The following is a 21,683-nucleotide window of genomic DNA, read 5'->3' as shown; positions in this document are numbered from 1 at the left end:
CAATTCACCGGTGTAAACACACTGTGGCATGTTGGCCTCCGTACAGGATAGCGTTCAGATATGCACATCAAAGAATAAAGCGTCTGCAACAGGTGTCCCAATGAGCCCTCTGTCAGCACATGTGTGCAGGTGCATAAAGCTGCGTTCACAAATCCTTACTGCCGTTTGCAACAACATTAATAAACATCTGCTGGTATAAAACAATTTTAAAAGTTATGAACTAGTATATAACAAAAGTATTTCAAATGTATTTTTCTATAATTGTGGAAACATTGATATTTTCTATGGAAATGCTATATACCTGGTTCTTGCGTAGTTGGCTAAGCTGTTTACGCAGGTCGGTTGCGTTTTGCTGCAGGCCGTGCAGGTGGAGCTTCATCTGCAAGCGGCCGACGCTATTCCCCGGGGTCATGTTAGAAGGTGGTGGCGGCATCAGAGCTAGAGGGGCTGAGGGTGTGTGAGCTGCCAATCAGAAAGCAGGACACGGGGTGGGTGGGAGGGGGGTGTCACCGAGAGGACATTGGGAAACAAATGAGTTAGTTTGCTGGGTTCCCGGGAGATTTTCAATCAGCCAGCATACAAAACAAAGTGTAACACACACGCACGCACGCGCGCACACACACACACACACACACACACACACACAAACACACAGCATTAAAGGCCCAAAGATATGTACATGAATAGAAAATCCGGGCACACACACACACACACACACACACACACACACACACGCGCGCTGAAATACAGTATATGTGTGTGTGTGTGTGTGTGTGTGTGTGTGTGTGTGTGTGTGTGTGTGTGTGTGCAAAGCAAAACAAAACAAAAAAACGCCATATTCACAAAGCTCCAATCGCCCAGAGGGAGAAACGTGAGCTCATGCTATTAGTAACCCATACAGAAGTGCAATTAGTCTATTCAGAGGTGACACACAGGGGGGAAGCCATGCTCTTATCTTAACACAGGGCTTTGTGAGTATGGCCATTGACTCTCCAGATCCCCCCCCCCTCTCACAAACACACACACACACACACACACACACACACACACACACACACACACACTCAAAAACAAACGCTTATACACATTTAAAAAGAAGGAGTGCTTAGAATTTGAGAATACAACCTTCTGAAATTCCCAAAGGAAAAACCAAGCAGAAAATCAAAAGGTCGAGACAGAGACAGGACAAAACAGGGTCCCATTCCCTGGCAACCAACCAGAGGGGAAAACGTGAGGATAGAAACTGCCAGTTAACCCAGCAACACCACACACCCATACAAATAGCAGAGAGCTATGAGCTATCTGATGGGAGAAATAAAAAAGGGTGACAGAGAAGGAGATGGCGACTACCTTTGTGCTTCAGCCGTCCAGCTGGAATGTAGAGAGAGTGAGCCAGTTACCGATAAATGAATGTGAGGGTGATAGAGAGAGAACGAGGGAGAGGAAGGTCTTAAAAGTTCATATTTACAGAATGATGACCCTAGAAAGCATTTTTATTGACTACAGCAGAGGATACGACTGTGGTGTTGGCTTAAGTCTTTTGGCTGTATATCAGTTTATGGGGGAAGCTTCAACGACAACTGTGTTTTCTTGCCCTGGCCCTGTGAAGGTCTGGCCACAGAAAAGGTTTGTCTGCGCCAAAATGATGCTACACAGTTACGAAGAGGGGAGGAAAAAAAAAGGAAAGAGACAGGGATGAGAGGAATAGCAGAAAAGCAGGGTTTTTAGACAGAGAGGCTTCAGTATGTATAGGCTACAGCTATTCAAAATGTCTACGCTGATAAATATCTGTTTTATATCTTAGAGTGGGGATATTTTGAAAACACGATTACACATAACCTTCTATCTCTGTGCGTCCTGTACAGAGAAAGTCTGTATAGCGCCAGTAAAAGTGAAGAAATAAACTTTCTGAACACTTGAAAGCTGGGTTTCTTATAATCTCACCAAGAGGGTTATGTTTACTGTTGTGTATGTTCCAAGCTGTTAGAAGGTATATTTTTTATTTTTGACAGAGCTTTTCCAGTATTTCTTCCCCCTGCTTTATGTGTGCTAAGTGAGGCTAAAGTCTTCTCCATACTGGATTAATTTATTGAAATTAATTTTTTTTCATCTGTCTGTGTAGGTCGATACTCAGGTGTCTTTCCAAAGCATTGGACTGTTAAATTTAATAAGTCTATCAAATGGATTTGAAAAACCATAATTTTTTTTCGCAGTGCTTTCAAATAGGAAAAAGTAATTTCGGATGAAAGGCTTCAACGTCAGTAGTTCAAGAAAGAGAGACAGAGAGAGAAATAGAGAGACAATGAGGTAGAAATTATATGTTTAAACCTAACGTGCTCAGTTCAGTTAACCAAAAAAATTCCCGGATTATATAATGAACCATCAGCATTATTTAGGTTATATATTAATGCAAGGTTTTTGTGACATCAGAGAGCATAAATAACCTTTTAATTTAAAGCACTGCAGGACTTGCTGTCAAATGTGCTGCGATGATGCGTTGAAGATGTAGGATGAAAGTCACCAAAACGGTCCAATCAACAAGTTACCTGCCAATCTGCATAACAACATGTTTACAGCTCTTGGTTCGTTAGTTCAAAGTCAGTCAGTGCGGTTACATGGCACAACTAGATTGAATTATCACATATATCGAACAAGACACTCGAACGGACCGTGTCACTTGTCTGAGTATACATGGCCTTTCAGAAATCGGATAAATGTCCGATGCATGGCTGGCTCCACTATGCTAGGTGGCGCTGTAGCCCTTTCAACCATGCTTTCAACAAGTGGTTTTAGAGCCACGTCCGGTTCTCTTCCGTCAATAACCCATGGTGTAGCCTATCACGCGCAGGCACACAAGCACAGAACGAGAAGTCCGATATGCGATGTCCGATCCCTGTATACATGCAGAGAGAAAGCCGACAATGAACGAATTATCTAGGTGTTCTTATCCGACTTCTCTTGTCCGTTATTGTGCCGATTTGTGTCCGAAGGAGATCGGATAAAGGTGTTTACATGCAGTTTAAAAGTCCTGTTGAGGTCTTATTCGTTTAGTTATCCGATTATGAGTCTGCATGTAAACGCACTGAGTGTGAACATGAACTGGACCAGAACTAAAAGGCAAACAATATCAAAAAAACGTTTTAACCCTGGTTCCGTCCACAAGACCAAACCACCAGCTTTCCTTAACTGAAACCTTCAGGTGAAAAAGACAGGCTGACAAGTTGTCCTTGCTCCCACTGTGCTAGCATCATCAAATTTAGATACAGAATGAGAAATTGGATAACATGCAACCCATAAACCGGGAAGTTACCATCACTTGCCTGTGTGTGTCCATTATCCTCTTAAAATTCATCAGTGCATTGTTTTCAGGAAAATAAAACTATTGTCTAATAGATTTTCTAAAAAAAAGAGCAGAGATTCACACATTGCAGCGGCGTGTTAGTAACAAGTACAAGAGTTACGATTGCGCTGCTGTACTCACTTCCGGTGGCGGAGCCGTCGCTGTTGGTATCGGTCTTCTCGCTGGAAGAGAAAGGTAATGGCCGTGAGAACTCCGTCCCTTGGTCCGGAGGGCAGCCCGCCATCATGCAGAGACGCAGCAGGCCACATCTGGGAATCAACCGCCACAGGGCAAGGCAATTACAGTGCTAACGCTAACAGCACGACTACTCCACACTATCAGACTCATCGCATTAACAAGTTTTGTTGTCTTGTTAATGAGCCTCTATTGTGTTAGTGAGGTGACATGATAAGAATGTCCAATGTAAATAAGGAACTCTGCCGAAAAGCTATCTAACACATCTCTATTTATCAATGCGTAAATCAATAGCACTGTGCCCCGCAGCTAATGTTGAGTGTGCTCTTTACTTGTGCTGTGCTCACAGAAAGGATTGTACCACTTCACTGCTGATAATGGCTCTGATAATAGGCCGCTGCTGTTCCTGTCAATAGCCCTGCCTGTGTTTCTGAGCTGAAGCGGTATCCGTGAGCTTTAGAGGGTTAATGGGGTATAATGGAGGGTCTTACGTGCTGTCACTGTCAGGTGCTCTGGTCAGCACACTCTGGACCAAGCCGGTAAGGCTGGCTATCTGCTTCTCCATCGCCTCCATACGCTCCAGACGTTGATCCCTGCCAAAGCCAATACCAAAGATCTATCACCAAATGCTTAACACACTCAGGCACAGGCAGATGAACCCTACAGATTACATAGGCTACAAAATAAAATATAATTTGCTGTGTAAATATGCAATATACATATGCATATAAAGTATATACATACATATTCATTAAGCAATAAAGCTTCAAAAGTACTAGGCTTGAAACTTAAACCTTTATTTGTAAAATTAAATGCTAATCAAGTAAGTTACAAAAATGTGTCATTAACTCATGTAAACCAGACATGCAGATCAACTTTTTCAACATATCCACATTTCCCGCAAATTAGGCAGATAACAAAAAATTGGTTGACAATATTGTTTTCACATAAGGCTCTCCATTGCTCAGAAGCTTGATGAGAAATAGATTTTCAGAACCCTCTTTAAAAAAGTACAACAACGTACCTTAATTAAATTGACCACAGACTTGTACTGACCTGCTGATGTCAGAGTCTTGTCCAGACATTGAAGAACCAAACCCGGGCGTGGCCCTGCCGCCCTCCCCTGGCCCGGCTGTCAGACACAGGGGTTCTGAACCTGAGCTGGGCCTGGACTTGGGGCTATCCACAAACACAGAGGAGGAGGCCGAGTCCTTGCGGAAGGCTTGCCTGACCGGTGAGGCTCTGCTGGGGGAGCTGGAATACGAGTCCCTGTCCCTCATCTGCATGTCGGGGATTTTCTGCGGGGACGACGGCGGCATGCGAAAGCCCATACCCAACGTGGCCGAGGAGTATGTGTCGGAGTAGAGTGAACCTCCAGGCTTGTAGAGAGAATCCTCCAGGTCGGCTGCGGCCGAGTAGGTGCTAAGTGAGCGTACGGAGCCGCGGCGGTACAGGCCGGCAGATACAGGGAAACTGAAGGGGTCTCCGATGGCGGCTAAGGACTGGGTGGAGGCGATGCTGAGGCGGCCCTCGTGCATCAGGCTGTAGGGGTCGGCGTACAGACTCTCGTTCTTCATCAGCGCCATGTTCTTGGCAGAAGTCTCCTCGTCGGGCTTGACGTCGCGGCGCTCCAGGATGGCGCTGGGCGAGGGAGACAGGCCGGCGTTGACACCGTGGCCAGCAGACGGGTGGTGGGCATGTCGCGGCTGTTCGTGCTGGGCGTGCTGGGAATGGGAGCCGGCTATGGACGGAGGACGGCCCCCGCTGTAGGAGAGGCGTGAGCGGGACGGGGAGCCAGATGACGAGGAGGAGGAAGGCAGGGTGTTGATGCGGCGAGTCGGGGACGAGTCACGAGAGGAAGAGTACACCATATCCCTCTGAAAAATGAACAAACAGGGGGGGGACAAGGGTTACCATGGAGACCGACAGATGAGAGCGCTGCATTTGCCTATCTGAGGACGACCGTCACAGGCTGTCACAGTACGCCGATGCCAAAATGAGATGATCTTTTTTTTTCTACCCCTGTTACCCTTACAAAGAACACATGGACTGTGCATCCAACGTTAACCATGAAAGTAGATGAGTAACTTTTATGATTGTTGGTTTTTGCCGAATAAAAGAGTTTAAGATTTTTCTGGTATTGAACTCAGTTTGAGGGTTTGTTGAAATTGTTTTCATGTTTCTATAGCTTGATTGGTTGTCAGCTGTGTGTAGTCTGTATACAAAGGCACAAACAAGAATGAGAACATTCACAAACACATACACATAAACACAACAGTATAGCACATATACACAGGCATAATGAGCATTTCCCACTGCCTTCTTGCATGGATAAGAGCAGTTGGATTCTCAGTATTGTGTGAATAATGCAGATGGTAAGCAGGGTTTTGTATGAAATCATTAAAAAAGAAAAGGTCTCCCTTAGGCTTCCTTGATCCTCACTGAAGCAGAAATAGCCTCGGCTGTTAAAATATGCTCATTTGACAGAGGAACATTGTTTTCTGGTCTGCAGAGCAACAGATGGCCTACTTGAAGATAAGAAACTGCATTTCCAGGAGGAATACCTGTTAAATTAGCAACCCAATTACACCGCAACAGCCTGTCAAAAGTTATCATGAAATACAAAAAAAAAACACTATTTACCAGCACACTGCTACTCTTTATGTAGAGGCTCGGAGTTGTTGCGGTCCTTAAAGCCGAGCCTTTCCTGTCATTGTACTTTTTGCAATTTCAACAAAATTCTCACTGACAGCTCAGAGTCAAAACATCAGACTCGCAGGAAGAAAATAACCCAGTTTGCCCTATTCACCTCCCCAAGCCCCCCCCCCCCCCCCCCCCCCCCCAGCTCCCCTCTCCTCACCCTCAGGTCTCCATTGGCCAGGTGTGCAGCAGCTGGATAGGATGCATAAATGGGCTCTTTGCGGAAAATCTTGATGACGCTGCGGTCCTGGATGTCCCGGACGTCCTCCAGCTCGTAGAAGACGTTGCGGGCCTCGTCCTTGATCAAGATGGCCGTGTTGGGAGACTTCAGCATCCCCGCCGTCAACTTCTGAGGGAACATGTGCACGATGAGCGCGTGCAGCGTGTCCAGGCTGCTCAGCTCATGGGTGATGTGCACCCGACGCGTCTCGTCCCCGTACTGCAGGAACAGCACGCCTAGAGGGAGAGGGATAAGGGAGAGAGACCATTGGGTGTTTAAGGCAAGGGCTTCAGCTGGATGGAAAGAATAACTAACAAGCAGAACAATATATTCTGTCAAACCCTGTAGAATGTTTGGCAATTTTGAAAGATATATAGTGTTGTGAATAAGGATCCCTCCAGATACTGATTTTTAATGTCAGATATCAGCTTGAATCATCACTGACAGAATAAAAACAAGTTCTTCCTTTTTTGAATGTGAGAACGCTTCCGCTGTGTGAGAAATCACAGCTAAAAGGAACATATAAGGTGGCAAAATTGTACAATCTTTTTATAAATAAAACTTTTACCTTCAATCAATATTCAAATGATGGACAGCAAATTACCCCAAAATAATGGCCCCACTTAATAGAAAACTTTGTTAAGATGCTGCAACCCTTGATTTTAAAAAGGTGAAGATGAATCTGATGCCTGACTAACCTGCATATTCTTCTGCATACAGCGTTGGACAAACAAATAGAACAAACAAAGCAAAGAAAGAGCAGTGATTAAAAGTCAAGCAAAAGAAGTGAGATATTGCAGATGAGTTTGGGAGAGAAGAAAACAAAGAGAGTGGTTAGTAAAGAGGCATGGAGAGGAGAGGACTGGCAGCATCGCTGTTCTACTTCTGTCTGAACTCATCAGTCACTGCCACTTTAGTTTTAAAGATACTTTTTTACACAGTATACCTGATGTGACACCACATCTTGGTCACTGTGAATCTGAGAAAGCCCAACACTACACTAGTCCCCTCTACATTCCCATTAGAAGTGGACCTGTGTCTCTGCTGTTTAGTTTTGCAGTTACACAAAAACCTGCCCTCAGTCTGTGTATGAGTCAGTGTATGATTAACACAGGCTTGCATTGTCACTGTCACCAAAATTAAACTATCTTAACAAAATAAAATGCTTCAAAATGTTATACTAAATATAATTAACTATTATATCAGGCTTATGGTACACCTGCGCAGACGTCATGAAACAAAGTGTGTTTTCACATTCTGCGTGATTATAAGTAAGGAATAAAAAGAAAAAAAGTTTTCTAACCATTTGAGAAATGTTTGTAATCAAGGGACTCACTGCTCTCCAGTTCTCTGTAGAAGAGCAATTAGACTAGACTTAAATTGTTACGGTGAGAGTATACAGCCCCATCCCATTCTCTGTAATCACAGTCGTTTACATCAGCAGCTACATGAGATAAACAGACAGCTTGAGATCTGCCTGGAGTCCCCAAACCGGCGTGTTGTTGTGACAGAGCTTGCCAGCAGCGCTTCAAATATTAACCTGGAGATCGTAGCTTATTCTGGCTGGCAGAGCGAGACAGCGGCAGACTCTGGCGAAATCGGTTCATCCGGTTAAAGTTGATGGGCATGTCGGCTTCAGACATGGTCTCCAAGGATTCGGCCGATGCAAAGGAGAGCTTGGCGGCCTGGTCAGCGAGCCCAGACTGGGTGGACTGGGAATGCCTTGGACTGCGGCTCTGCACGAGGAGAGAGAGGACACATTGAGACACACCCTCATTTAGTCATGAGAGGTGAAATCAAGGCGGAGAGAATGGATTGGACAGGGGGGCTGATGGGAGTAAGACCAACCAGAAGAGACACAGTGAGACATCACACAATGAAGCCAAATAACAGGATTAACGAGACCTTGACAATGGTCTAGCCGCCAGCCATTCACCCAACGATTACTAGCGTCAACCGCATCTGACATCACTTGAATGCAGCAGCAGAAAAAAAATACAATATAGTTGTTTCTCAATTGGCACAGCTCTCCAGGGGATCCCGCCTTCACAAATCACCTATGGTGGTTAAGAAGCTAGTTATGTCATGTTTTTAACAATTCTGCACACCTCCCAAACTCCCTGCGCTGCTCCAAAGTTTAAACAAGCGCTTGTGGCATGGGAGGAGAAGCTCATGCAAATCCTGGTCTTGTCACTGAGGGCTTATCCTACTGGGCTATGCCAAGGCATCTCTTGCTGGAAGACTGTTAGTGCAGATGGGGCTGAGCTCAGTCAACTGGCTCCTCTAGATCCCCCACCGCCGTATAGCATCTCCTCCAGCTCAGAGGGCTGCTGTAATGAGCTCCCAGAATGCTGTCTGCAGATTGTTTGGATTGCAGAGGCAGACACACCCTTAGACACAGTACAGTAGCTGTGCCTGTCCCCGCCTCCCTGGGCCATGATGAACACAGCAGTTTTTCCACCTCTTTCTAAAGATTTCCCCTCTCTCCCTTCTCTGCCTGAATCAAAGTGCAGCATGGACTTACCGTGGCTTTTATGAATGTAGCATTTAATTAACGAGAGAATCTGACACAAAAGCTACACAGAGGGCGATCCCCTGTGCTCAAGGACACACCCATACATCAATATGTGATTTTGTTAATTGGGCAATAAGACAGGAGGCCATACTAATACTCAGGGGCGGCAGTGGTGAAGTGGGTAGGGTGGTCATCCTCTGGAATGCAGGGTCGGAGGTTCGTCCCCCGCCTACCCACTAAATGTCGAACTGATACAAATCTATTAGATTTGCCATGACATTTTGCACAGACAATCATAAGTTGTCCAATCATTAAGGGCATACCTGCAAAAGTAATAACATTCCTATCAGCCTCAGCTTTACTTTGTTTATGTCTAGTGCTGATTAACAAATACAAGCATTGCTAAGTATCTAAACCGTAATTGTGTGAGCATGTTAGATTATAACCAATTAATCATAAAAAAAAGTTAACTAAACCAAACGGGCCTGAAGAAACATGTCCCTGCAACAATCATATGCTATCGGATGTGTGTGTGTACAAGGCATATTATAAATCCCCTATCGTGACTGAGAAGCGGAACAATCCTTTTTATAATATACGTTCCTTCTGCCACTATCACACACACATGAATCAGTCACACACACAGAATCATAATGGTGGTGGTGTCCAGTGATAGTGGCGGCAGACGGTGTCTGAGCACGCAGAAGGACAGTGATGCTGACCGATAACCGCCCCAGTGTTTTTTAATAGGGTCATTTATCTAAACTGTGACCACACTGAACAAAAACACAGCCAACAGCAGCACATACGGCACTGTGTCATAGTCTGTCCAGAAACAGTGGGATATGAAAGATATCAAGGGGTTAGATACACTACTATACATACTTAGGCTGGGGTTTGATAGCATTTCATCTTGTTTCAATCTACTACTAAAACCTGTTTATGGATTAGATTCATCTATGATTTGAAACCCTTCCACTAATTCTTGTTTAAATTTCACCAATTTCAGAAGGCATATGTTATTTATGACTGCTGTAACTTCTTACGTAAAGGAACAGTTTGAAACAAAAGAAAAGTATTTCACCAACTTGAAACTGGATCTGTAGTGGAACCAGTTTCCTGAGCTGAACCCTATTACTCCTCCAGCAACATCCAGAAATAGTATAATTATATTTAAGAAAAAGATAAAGGAGTGAAACACAGACTTTTTTTTTAAAATCTTGAGTCATTCGACCAGTGAACTTGAGGATTTTTTTTAAAGGCTAATAACCTAGAGGTGAAGCTTTTTATGAACAGAAAAGGATAATTGAGAATATGGTGCTGCGTGACTGGGTTCGCCCTCTTGCAACGTCTGTAGACTTGAATGTAAAATCATTTGTGAAAGAGAGAAAAAGTCTGTGCAGTGATGTGTGAGTAATGTTCTACTCTCTCAACAACTAGTAGTTTGAATGTGCTGCTGAAAAAAGACAGTGACAGAGTATGTTTGTGTGTGTGTGAGCTTCTGGCAGATGTTTCTATATACCCTCTAAGTCATCTACAGGCTCAATACATTATCGTCCATATTGGTGGTTTATGTGATATGAAAACTGAAAATCTATCTGCAGTAACTCTGCATTGTAAATATTATATGTGAATACACCATCTGGTCATCTATGCATCAGCTTCTGGTCCTGTTAGACATGCCAGTATTATACATGATGGTGTTTCGGTGCCTCCTTTGAAAGGAAACTGCTTTTACCTTGTGTAATTTTTTTTCAAATCCTCCTCCTACACCTCCCTCCTGCCTTCCCTCCATCTCAAACTTTTCTTAAAATTTAGAGTAATCCAGTCTTCTTCCACAGTTTCCTTATTACTGTTAAGAACTTAAAACTGTTATAAGGGCACAGCATAAGAGAGGAAAAAGCAAGAAGTAGTATGATTTTACGTGGAGCAGAAGCAAATACAATTGAAAGTGGGCCACAGCAGTCTGACCACAGACCTTAGGCTACAAAGTGCATTAGAGTCAACCTCTCACTATGTTGTTTCTTGTGTCAAGCGTTTGCACAGAAGCACAAAGACACAGAAGCACACAGACACACAAACAATCACACACACAGACACACACACATATACACTTCGCTGTTTTAAGCTCAATGTATGGTAGCCTTGGTATATATTTTAAGAGAGCACATCTCATCAAACATCCATCTAGACACATCAATGTAGTGTTACTCGGTCGGCAAAAACCTCTTAACCTTGTACAATTGGCAACTGAGAATTTCTTAGCCTAGGAATAAGAGGAGAACCATTTTGAAATGTAAATAAAACATAGGTAAACTATTTGGAAAAATAAGTAATCACAGCCATCACACCGAAAACCTTATCTATTTTGTTATTTGTGTCTCCATTTGTGGCTCTCTTTCAAATAATATATTTATTGTGTCTGTCTTTGCCTCTTGTTGTCTGTCTTCCTCTTCTCCCTTTTTATCCCCTGCTGTCACTCACTTGTCCTCTCTATCACAAATCCCAAAGCTCACTTCTGATTCTAACCTGAGCTACTTTACATCAACACATCAGTCTCGGTCTCTCGTGGCAGAGGCCAAAAGCCGTATCCAGGTGCCATGCTTTTGCTGTTGCTGTCTGCATTGGTGGATTTAAAGCCTTTGTTTCTATCTCTATCCCATAACACTTGGCTCTTTTTCCACACACAAAAAAAAATTGACAGATCTCACTTGTAGAAAAATGGAGAGAGATAACAGCTCCCTCAAAATCGATCCATCTCTCACATCCGTTTGTCTCTACTTGCTATTCCCAGCTCTATCATTATTTCTCTCTATCTTTTCCCAACTCTCGGGCCAATCTTCTGCCTGCACACAATGCCCAACATCCAACTTCCCCCTAAAGTCCGGACTCTTCATATACCCGGAGTTGTCAATGCATGGAACAAATTGCTTTGCCGAAATTGCTGTGAACTGTGCATCGATGCAGTCGGTTCACTCGAGAAGAGGAGCAAAAATTTAAATGATGGCTGATATTACTGGTAGTGATTGTATTTTCCTTTTCATAACAGTAGCTTCAAAGAGTGGCAAGGACCTACTGTATGTATGTATGTATGTATGTATGTATGTATGTATGTATGTATGTATGTATGTATGTATGTATGTATGTATGTATGTATGTATGTATGTATGTATGTATGTATGTATGTATGTATGTATGTATGTATGTATGTATGTATGTATGTATGTATGTATGTATGTATGTATGTATGTATGTATGTATGTATGTATGTATGTATGTATGTATGTATGTATGTATGTATGTATGTATGTATGTGTATAGACAGACAATTTCTTTTAAGATGTAGTTGCCCTACACCTGTAATTGGCATCATCAATGAGGTTTAAAAAAGAATGTATATATGTAACACTTGTATCTGACAACATACTTGATATACATTTTCTGTTTTCACAGATAAAAATGTTGTGAAGTGCAGTCATGATAGCAGTTTTGTTGAGTGTTTATTTTCAGCGGGCAGGGGAATCCAGGGAGGGAGTCAGGTTTAGAAATAGAGCTGGTGGGATGAGGGAGCAGGACAGCTTCCAGAAGCTTTAGTGCGAAATGAAGAAAATTGAGCAGGATGAGGTGTCAACAAAAGAAAGCAAATAGCTTTAGATCTGTTGCCACATGGACCTTTTGGGTGGTTTCATTCTACAGTTTTATTACCACCTTGTGGGGCCAAGAAATAAATCCACACTCTTTCTGTTAAGTGAGTAATCTACTACACAAAACAAACAAATGCAATTTTGCGATTGCTGCAACAGTTAGAGGATCGATTGATCGGCAGCAGCAACGAACTTTGTCGGGCAATTTTCAAGCAAAAACTCAGGGTACCACATTTGAAACATTCCTTCTCAGCTCCATATTGTTGTAAACTAAAAAGCTTTGAGGTGTGGACTGACGTTTTAGGATAAAGAACTTTGTGGAGCGAGGGATAAATTGCTATTGATATTCAGCAACATTTCCACCCTGTCCAAATGATATTGTGAGCATGAGCCCTTGCCCTCCCCCCTCTCTCTCTCTCTTACGCACATACTCACACACACACACACACACACACACACACACACACACACACACACCAATATGTTCTTTAACTCGCTCTGTTTACATGGCACACCTCCCTGCCTGCCTCTGTGAGGTCTAATGCCACAATGAAGAGATACAAATTAAGACGCATAAGAGCAAACAAAAAGACAAAACTCCTAAAATTCAGCATAAGTGCTATACACTCAATAATATGTCTTGATGCCTTTAGAAGCTATACTTATTCTCAGTAACGTGGATAAAATACTGTCTGCATACCTGCAATGACTCAAGCCTCTGTGCTGATGTCAAGGCATAATTTCAGGAAAGCCTCGGCGGCATGTCTAAAATGTCTTCTTAATGTGTCGCTCAGTCTAGGTAATACTTCACCAAGGTCACATGGCTTCTGGCCATTAATGCTAGCTGACTGGGGGTATCATAAATCCAGAGAGAATCGTCTTGTGCAGATTAAATGGAGCTGAAGAAGTTTAAGCCGTCGCCACCACTGACACCTCTGCCCCCTGCAACCCTGCGCACACGCACACACACACACACACACGTACACGCACACACAGACACACACACACACACACACACACTGCCCGAAGAGCTGAGAGGTGCCAACTGCCAAGTGAGCTGGGTGTTGCATGAGCCAGAGGACCAAGAAGATAGGCTAGTGATGCCTGACGAGTCTGACATGACACACACACACACACACACACACACACACACACACACACACACACACACACACACACACACAAAATGGACAGGAGGATGGCAAAACACAGAGGTACACAAAGGGACATTTTGACACGCAGCACTGACCTTAAAGCTCCAGTAGTTGGGCTGTTGCTGTGGAGTTCATGAAGGACACAAGAGGGAAGAGAAGAACACAGACAGAGAAAAAGAGACACAGTTAGACATTTACTTCCATTATAATGTTCACTGACAAACAATAAGCCATTGTGAAACAAATGGTGCATAGAACCAGCTGCCCTGGAGGGTACATTGTCTGAATGAAGGACTTTGACATAAAAAAAACAATGTGTCGTCCTTCCACCAAAAGCATTATCAGTTTCCATTTTCTAAATTGTTTTCATGTAATGTGTTCCGATAGGCTATTTATGAAACTCATTCATATTGTTGACAGCTTCATCTAATGCGAGCATCGAAACCACAATCATTCAGTTTGATTGGTGTTAATGGGGGATTGGGGGGTAGATGTGTTTTGCAGGTGTCCGGTTACAGCACACCTGAAACAAGATTGCGTTGTTGGCTATAAGTGGCGAAGAGGGAGGAAATGAAAAGAGTGAAATCGAATCAGACGATCAGAAGGATCCACCAGACGCCCGGCTCAACCTACGCAACTTTGCCGCTCTGGACCGCGGGCATCAACACTGCAGGCTAATGATCCAGCCCGGCCTTCACCTGGTTGCTCTGCAGCGCAGCAGGGCCGAGCAGCGGAGCTCCAGTGCCTCCTCATTGGCTCATCCATGGTCCGACAAGTTCTCCTGCCGAGGGCGGAGACCTTCTGCTATCCCGGTGCCCAGGTATCCCACATCAACTCAGTGCTACCACACATTATCCACAGTAATCCCGCTGCATCTATGGTCGTGACACATATCGGCTCAAATGACCTTAAGTCAGAAAAGTCAGAAAGTCTTAAAACTGATTTTAAAGCCCTAATCGATTCCGTCCTGACCGCTGGGAAACAATGTATCGTCTCTGGTCCCATGCCTTCCCCTCGATTTGGTGACATCAAATTCAGCCGCGCACGCCAACTTCATGTTTGGCTCAAACAGTATTGTCTCTCCATGGGCATTCCCTTTGTCGACAATTTTAACGTTTTCTGGAACAGACCGTCTTTCTTTGCCAGCGATGGTTTGCATTTAAACAAACAAGGGAAACATCTTCTGGCCAGCAATATGCTCTTAACAATAAAATCGGTTCCTAGCGTCACTCCTCTTGCAAACTCTGTCCAGCATGATTGACTATCTCCACACCTGGTCAGTCAAGAGGTAGTTAGCTCACGTGACACAGCCTCCATGACCACTAGTCCCCATGCATCTAGCGCCCCCTCCAGGCCTGGAACATCCATTACTATAAAAACTCACCCAATCCCTGTATGTCAGTCTGTCAGATCATCATTAATCCCTCCTCATAGATTTTACAGGTCACGCCACAGACCACTTGGGATTACAAGTAACTTGAAAAATGTACCTATTATGTGTAATAGGTCAATTGTGTTGGACCACCCCGCTGTTGATAACCTGGACATGAGCATATCAAAGCTAAACTCACCAAACATCCTCAAAACAAGAAAGGGTTTGGGTTTTCTTCACTTAAACATAAGAAGTTTGCTTCAGCACAATAAATTAGACCATGTTAACATCTTAGTATCTCAGGCTGACCCAGATGTCTTGGTTCTGACTGAATCATGGTTGAAGAGCAGTACACATGACTCTATGGTGGCAATAAATGATTATAGTTTATTCAGAATAGACAGGACCACACGGGGTGGGGGAGTGGCTGTCTATGTAAAATCACATTATTCTGTATCATTACTACATGCTGTCTCTGTTCGAAGCTGCTTTGAATTTATTGCTTTGGAATTGTCTTTATCGTTAAATGATTGTGTTATTGTAATTGGTGTATACAGGCCCCCTTCAGCAGTAAATAGCTCCTTGAGTGAGCTAGCACATTTAATCTCTCCATATGTAAATAGAGAGGTCATTATGATGGGTGATTTTAACATTGACTGGCTTTCTGGTGCCTCTGAACCTTTTAAAGAAATATGTAGCAACCTAAATCTTACACAAATAATAACTGAGCCCACAAGACCAAATCTAAAAAACCCAGCAAAATCAACTTTGATCGATTTAATATTATCAAATCAAAGCAATAAAATAGTTTCTGCTGGTGTCTTTGAACTTGGAATCAGTGATCACTGCCCGGTGGCCTGTATCAGAAGTATTCATCTTAAAAAATCTCAACCCAAAATCATCATTAAGCGTAATTTTAAAGGTTTTAACGAGCAAGCATTTTTAAATGAACTCTATCAAAGTGACATTCATCTCACAAGTGAAATATCTGATGTGGAATTGGCCTTAGAATTTTTCACCAATACTTTCTCCTCCATTTTGAACAAGCATGCACCCCTTAAAAAGCACAGAGTAAAAAATAGATCAAACCCCTGGTTCACAAATGAATTGTCCGATATATTTGCAGAGAGAGAAATAAAGCATGGTCCCTAGCTAGACGCTCTGGTGAAAACTCCAAGTGGACTGCTTTCAGACAAATCAGAAATAGGTGCATATCCATGGTTAGGAAAGCTAAATCAGACTACTACCTCGAACTAATTTCAAACTGCTACTCCAACCCTGCACTATTTTGGAAGGCTGTGAATTATAACAAAAACAATTCTAGCACTGTTCCCAGTCAGTTAAAAATAAATGATCAGATTTTAAATGATCAGAAAGAAATTGGTTTAGCTTTCAATAAACACTTCATAGCTGCTGGTAAACTCTTTCACAATGGAGTATCTACGCCTTCTACGCCTACCACCACGAGAAATAAAAATAGCATACCACCTGTCTCTAAAACTCCTCTTTTCAGCCTTGTTCAAGTCCCAACAAGTATTGTTGTAGATGCGCTTCTTGCCATCAACCCCAGGAAGTACATGGGAGAGGACAATTTGGACCCATTTTCAATAAATCTCTCTGCACTTATCATATCAAAACAAATAACCCATATTTTTAATCTTTCCATCTCCTCTGGTATTGTTCCTAAAGTCTGGAAAAAAGCTCACGTCATTCCATTACATAAAGGGGGTGACAAAAGTGATCTTAACAATTACAGGCCAATTTCCAAACTCCCATGCCTGGCAAAAATTCTAGAATCAGTCATTAATACTCAGTTGAAATCCTTTTTATCCAGTGCTTCCATTTTGAGTCCATTTCAATCTGGTTTTAGGGCAGGCCACAGTACTGTATCTGCTGTCACTTTGGTCTTAGACAACATTGTTACAGCTATCGATAAAAAAATGCACTGTGCAGCACTTTTTGTTGATCTGTCAAAAGCTTTTGATACTTTAGATCACCATTTGCTTTTAGAGAGGCTGCATGAAATTGGTTTTGATTATTCTACATGTAGCTGGTTTAGGGACTATCTCTCTGATAGACAGCAGTCAGTTAAGCTGGGAAGCTACCAAACTGAGTTTTTAACAGTTACAAATGGTGTTCCGCAGGGCTCAATTTTAGGTCCAGTCCTATTCACAATTTACATCAATAACATTGTTTCATCACTACAAAACTGCCATGCCCATTTGTATGCGGACGACACTGTACTGTATTGCATTTCTGATTCAGTGCAACAATCTGTTCAGAACCTACAGAGCTCTTTTAACACCCTGCAGAACTGTCTAGTGGATCTCAGGCTTGTCCTTAATATAGAAAAAACAAAATATATGTGCTTTTCCAGAGCAAGAATTACACATTTTAATGATCTTATTATTCACACAAATAATGGATCTCATATTGAAAGAGTCACTGAATATAAATATCTTGGCATCTGGATAGATGAAAAACTCTCTTTTACATTTCACATAAAAAATCTTGTCTGTCGTCTCCGACAAAAGATTGGTTATTTTTATAGGAATAAAGCCACCTTCCCGTTGTTCAGTAGGAAAAGGATTATTGAGGCAGTTTTTATGTCTGTCCTTGATTACGGTGATGTGGTTTATCGGCATGCATCTCGTTCATGCCTTAAACTCCTAGACTCTGTATTTCACTCTGCTTTGAGATTCATTACAGGAGATGCTTATGATACACACCATTGTGTTTTATATGAAAAGGTTGGGTGGTCCTCCCTTAAGGAGAGACGTGATGCACATTGGCATATTTTTATATATAAAGCTCTGACTGGAAAGCTACCACTATATTTGACAGAAATGCTGCTTATTTCAGATGGGCTTTATCAAACCCGCTCAACTGACATGCTCATGTTATATGTCCCCTATGCCCGGTCTGAGCTTGGTAAAACCGCTTTTAGCCATAGTGCCCCTGACTCCTGGAACAGCCTACAACATACAATTAAAATAAATACACTCATAACTGTTAACCAATTTAAAATTATTATTTTGAATCAGCCCCTCTACACTTGTAACTGTTTTAATTAGGCTATTATGTCTCTCATTCAATTGATCTGAATGTTTTAAATTGTTGTTGTCTGTGTGTGTGTGTGTGTGTGTGTGTGTGTGTGTGTGTGTGTGTGTGTGTGTGTGTGTGTAAACTTGTTATGTATTCTCATTGTATATTGTGTATCTGTACAAACTCGACGTCATTGTAAAAGAGGGTCACCCCTCAATTGATCTTTCGAGGTTAAATAAAGGAAAATGAAATGAATGAATGAATGAATCAAACAGCAGCCCACTCTGTTGTTTTCCCACGTTGGCCTCTCTCTCAGATTTCAGCACCAAGCAACCGCTTTGTCTCCTGATCGTTCTCTGCTGTCTCTTTAGCTCTGGATGGAGCTGTCCTAATCTTTTCATCTGAATTGCGCCACCTCACCTGCGTGTTTCCACCAGCCCCCTGTCGTATCTCCCCTTATCTCTCCATTTGCCCTTCCTGCCACTCTGCCATGTCTGAAAAAGGTGCCCGCATCTTGGCTGGATGCCTCAGGAAGTTAGCTTTCGATTCAAACATAACTCCACACAGTCAAAACCAGGGCAAACCACTGATAGCCCAGAAATACCTCAAAATGAAATTAAAAATTAAAGAAGAAAAGATTGGGGCAGAGTTCATGAATTTTAATTCTAATCCAAACTCTTATTCTAGTTCTTATTCTTATCTGCAGGCAATTTTCAATCCATTCAGCCTCCCTTCTGCAAGACCCGCATTACTCTCCAGGCACAGGGATGGGGGGGGGGGGGGGGGGAATGACAGGCAAGTTTTGATTTATGATATTTCTTGGTTTTTCATTACCAAGCTTCCATTTTAATACCGTCTAAATAAAATACTTTATTATTTCAGTCCACAAGCATCAGAGGGAGCGTTTTCAACTGATTATTACCATACTGTGATATCATCTTTCACTTAATGTTCCCTCATTTAGCTCAGATGCCTGTCTTTGAAAGCCTCTTTCACTTTAAGCTCTTCTCTCACTTTCCATTTTCATTTCTCTTTTCTTTATGTTTTGTGGTGCAACTTCTTGCTTGGTTTTTGATACAATATTTAGTGTTATCCATTAAACCAAAGAGATTATGTTGATGACATGGAGCCATAGTGAAGTAACATCATTGAACAATTTAAAGATTTTACACAGGGTAGGACCAGTGTTAAAGGAGCTGTAAGCGGAATGGTTCTTTTAGCTAACTTCCTGTCAGTTACTGCAGTTAGCAGTCCCCTCGCTCGTCCCTGCGTCACCACATTAATGCACTGCGGTATTCGAGCAGCAAGTTATCTAGCATCATCTCAGATCCATAAGCGTGATAAAACATGATAAAAACCAACAAAACAGACATTGGGAAGGATTTTTATCTGCTCCGCCATTGTAGACGCATAAACATTCACCCATGTGTCGCTCTGGCGTGCACCGGCAGTGAGACCATGAGTGAGACGGGTGCGGACGGGTGTCGGTTTGTAGCGTTCTCTCTTGTGATTGGATAAAGTTTCGGGATACTACATAAAGTTTAATTGCTTATTACATGCAGAGCAGCTGACTAAGAGATTGGCTTGATGAAACGCGCACATCGTGCCAGTGATTACTGTATGAATAAAGAGCGATTTAACATATATTAATATAAATAAACCGCTTACTTCACCTTTAATAAAAACTTTGACTTTGGAACAATGCTGCAATCAAAATTTGCTGTGTCCCAATTACATACTAAATACTAACGTTATACAGTATTGACTATACTGGTACTGTTGAGCAGTTAGTATTCTAGAAATCAACACATTTTTGAATGCAATTGAAATGAATTAAACTGTGACTTTAGATTGACGCTGCCGATTTAACTTCAAAAAGAGATACTATAAAGGTTAGCATGAAATAGTTTTGGTATTTATTTGTTAACAACTGAACATTATAACCTACCTTCTGAAAGGTAGTAGCTATGCCAAGGCATTGTATTGTGTATTACTCTGTCCAGAAAGTAATGCTTGGCTGATGTGTGTGATGTTTATTATTTTGAATGTTAAAAAAACCCAGAGTATATATCTCAGAGTACCTAGCCTCGCTGGCACAGAGACAAGTGGGCCACTCAAAATGACAAGAAGCATAATCTCAACCCACGCTTCCTTTTCCTAATACCTTAGCATATAAATCTCTACCAACGTATGTCAAAGCAATTATTATCACAAAGACAATTCTTCAACGTGACACCAAGGAGAATTTGTGTCCCCTAGATTCTTCTTCTGTTTATGGTTTTTAAATGCCACATATTGTCACTGTCCAATGAAACCTATGTACAGTATGTCTTCAATCTGAAGGATTCAATGCTCCTTTACGGGTTAATATAATAATATCAAACACATTTTAATAGCTCCAATCTTCAAAAAATGCATTATAACATAGCTTAAAACAAGGCCTTTTGTCTTCTTTCACAGGAGAGTGAGAGTTCTGAATCTGCACCTCCTCCAAAGTGAAGTGGTCAGAGAGACACTTTTCAGTCAGACTCAGGGTTGAGAGTTCATGGGTGAAGTGCGTCACTATCGGGGATCCAATAACAAATGAGGTCTTTCCAGGTCGACTGCTAGGTCACGTGTTGTCAGTTGTCAGTTATTCTGTGCGGCTTTGTCCTTGACAATCTGTTGGACAGATAGCGGCTCAGGGGCAGCATTGGTGCGTCATAAATAATTGCTGTTCACTTGCTCAGACATTGCTAATGATCTTTCTTTTTTTTTACACAGAGCTAAATGACTAAAGGCTGGCTCTAATGGTGCAGAAATGATTTGTGGTCTTTGTGTGTCGGTGTCAGCCAGTGTTTCCCTGTTTGTTGCTTTAATGAGGCTTACTCACAGTTTTCAGGGAAAGTAAACACATTCATTCCTCAGCGCTCGTGTTGATTTAACCGATGCCCCCGCTGACACCAGCACATATACCGAACTGGGACTTTGAGTTGCAAATAGTGCACTAAGAGAAACCTCTACAGGGCTTATTTTGAATGCATGTTATTACCCCTTAATAATCGTCCTTCCTGAAAATTATTTCTTCAATCATTGTCATTTTTTTGCTCAAGCGCTTAAAGCTTCAATGTACATCTTGTCCTTTTTAACCTGCTGTTGAATTAAATATGCTGTGAGCTCCAAGGAGACAGTGTTCCTGATGTATGTTTGAGACGTCATATTAAACCTGGGTCTGAGCAGTTAAATGCACTCGCGACTGCTACGTAAAGACACCCATGTACACATATACAGGCAGGCATGTGTGTGTGTATGTATGTGTGTGTATGCAAGTCGCTGGAGTTGGCCACAGAGCTCCAACAGAAGGACGTAGCCTCGTAGCGGTGTGTGTAGCGCTGTGTTACCTGACCTGCATGTAAAACAGGCTGCACTCACACCAACCCCTCCTCCACCACCATTCTCTCTCTCTCTCTCTCTCTCTTTCTCTCTCTCTCTCTCATGTCGTCATCCTTTCTCCCATCT

General features: G+C 42.5%; 1 protein-coding gene across 1 annotated transcript in view; it reads right to left on the bottom strand.

Annotated features, from left to right (window-relative positions):
- srcin1a (SRC kinase signaling inhibitor 1a) overlaps positions 1 to 21,683 on the bottom strand; it is a gene marked incomplete at both ends in the record, with an annotated part of 79,035 nt that overhangs the window by 17,260 nt on the left and 40,092 nt on the right. The window contains 8 exons of the mRNA XM_080044031.1: positions 302 to 462; positions 1,351 to 1,371; positions 3,482 to 3,609; positions 4,027 to 4,128; positions 4,592 to 5,412; positions 6,396 to 6,691; positions 7,996 to 8,191; positions 13,864 to 13,890. Of these exons, the coding sequence (XP_079900157.1) occupies positions 302 to 462; positions 1,351 to 1,371; positions 3,482 to 3,609; positions 4,027 to 4,128; positions 4,592 to 5,412; positions 6,396 to 6,691; positions 7,996 to 8,191; positions 13,864 to 13,890 (1,752 nt within the window). The remainder of the gene's footprint in view (positions 1 to 301; positions 463 to 1,350; positions 1,372 to 3,481; positions 3,610 to 4,026; positions 4,129 to 4,591; positions 5,413 to 6,395; positions 6,692 to 7,995; positions 8,192 to 13,863; positions 13,891 to 21,683) is intronic.

Source organism: Ammodytes marinus (genome assembly GCF_949987685.1).
Source record: "Ammodytes marinus genome assembly, chromosome: 16".
NCBI lineage: Eukaryota > Metazoa > Chordata > Actinopteri > Uranoscopiformes > Ammodytidae > Ammodytes > Ammodytes marinus.
Note: the sequence above shows the minus strand (reverse complement) of the source record. Positions and strands in the feature narration are given on the sequence as shown.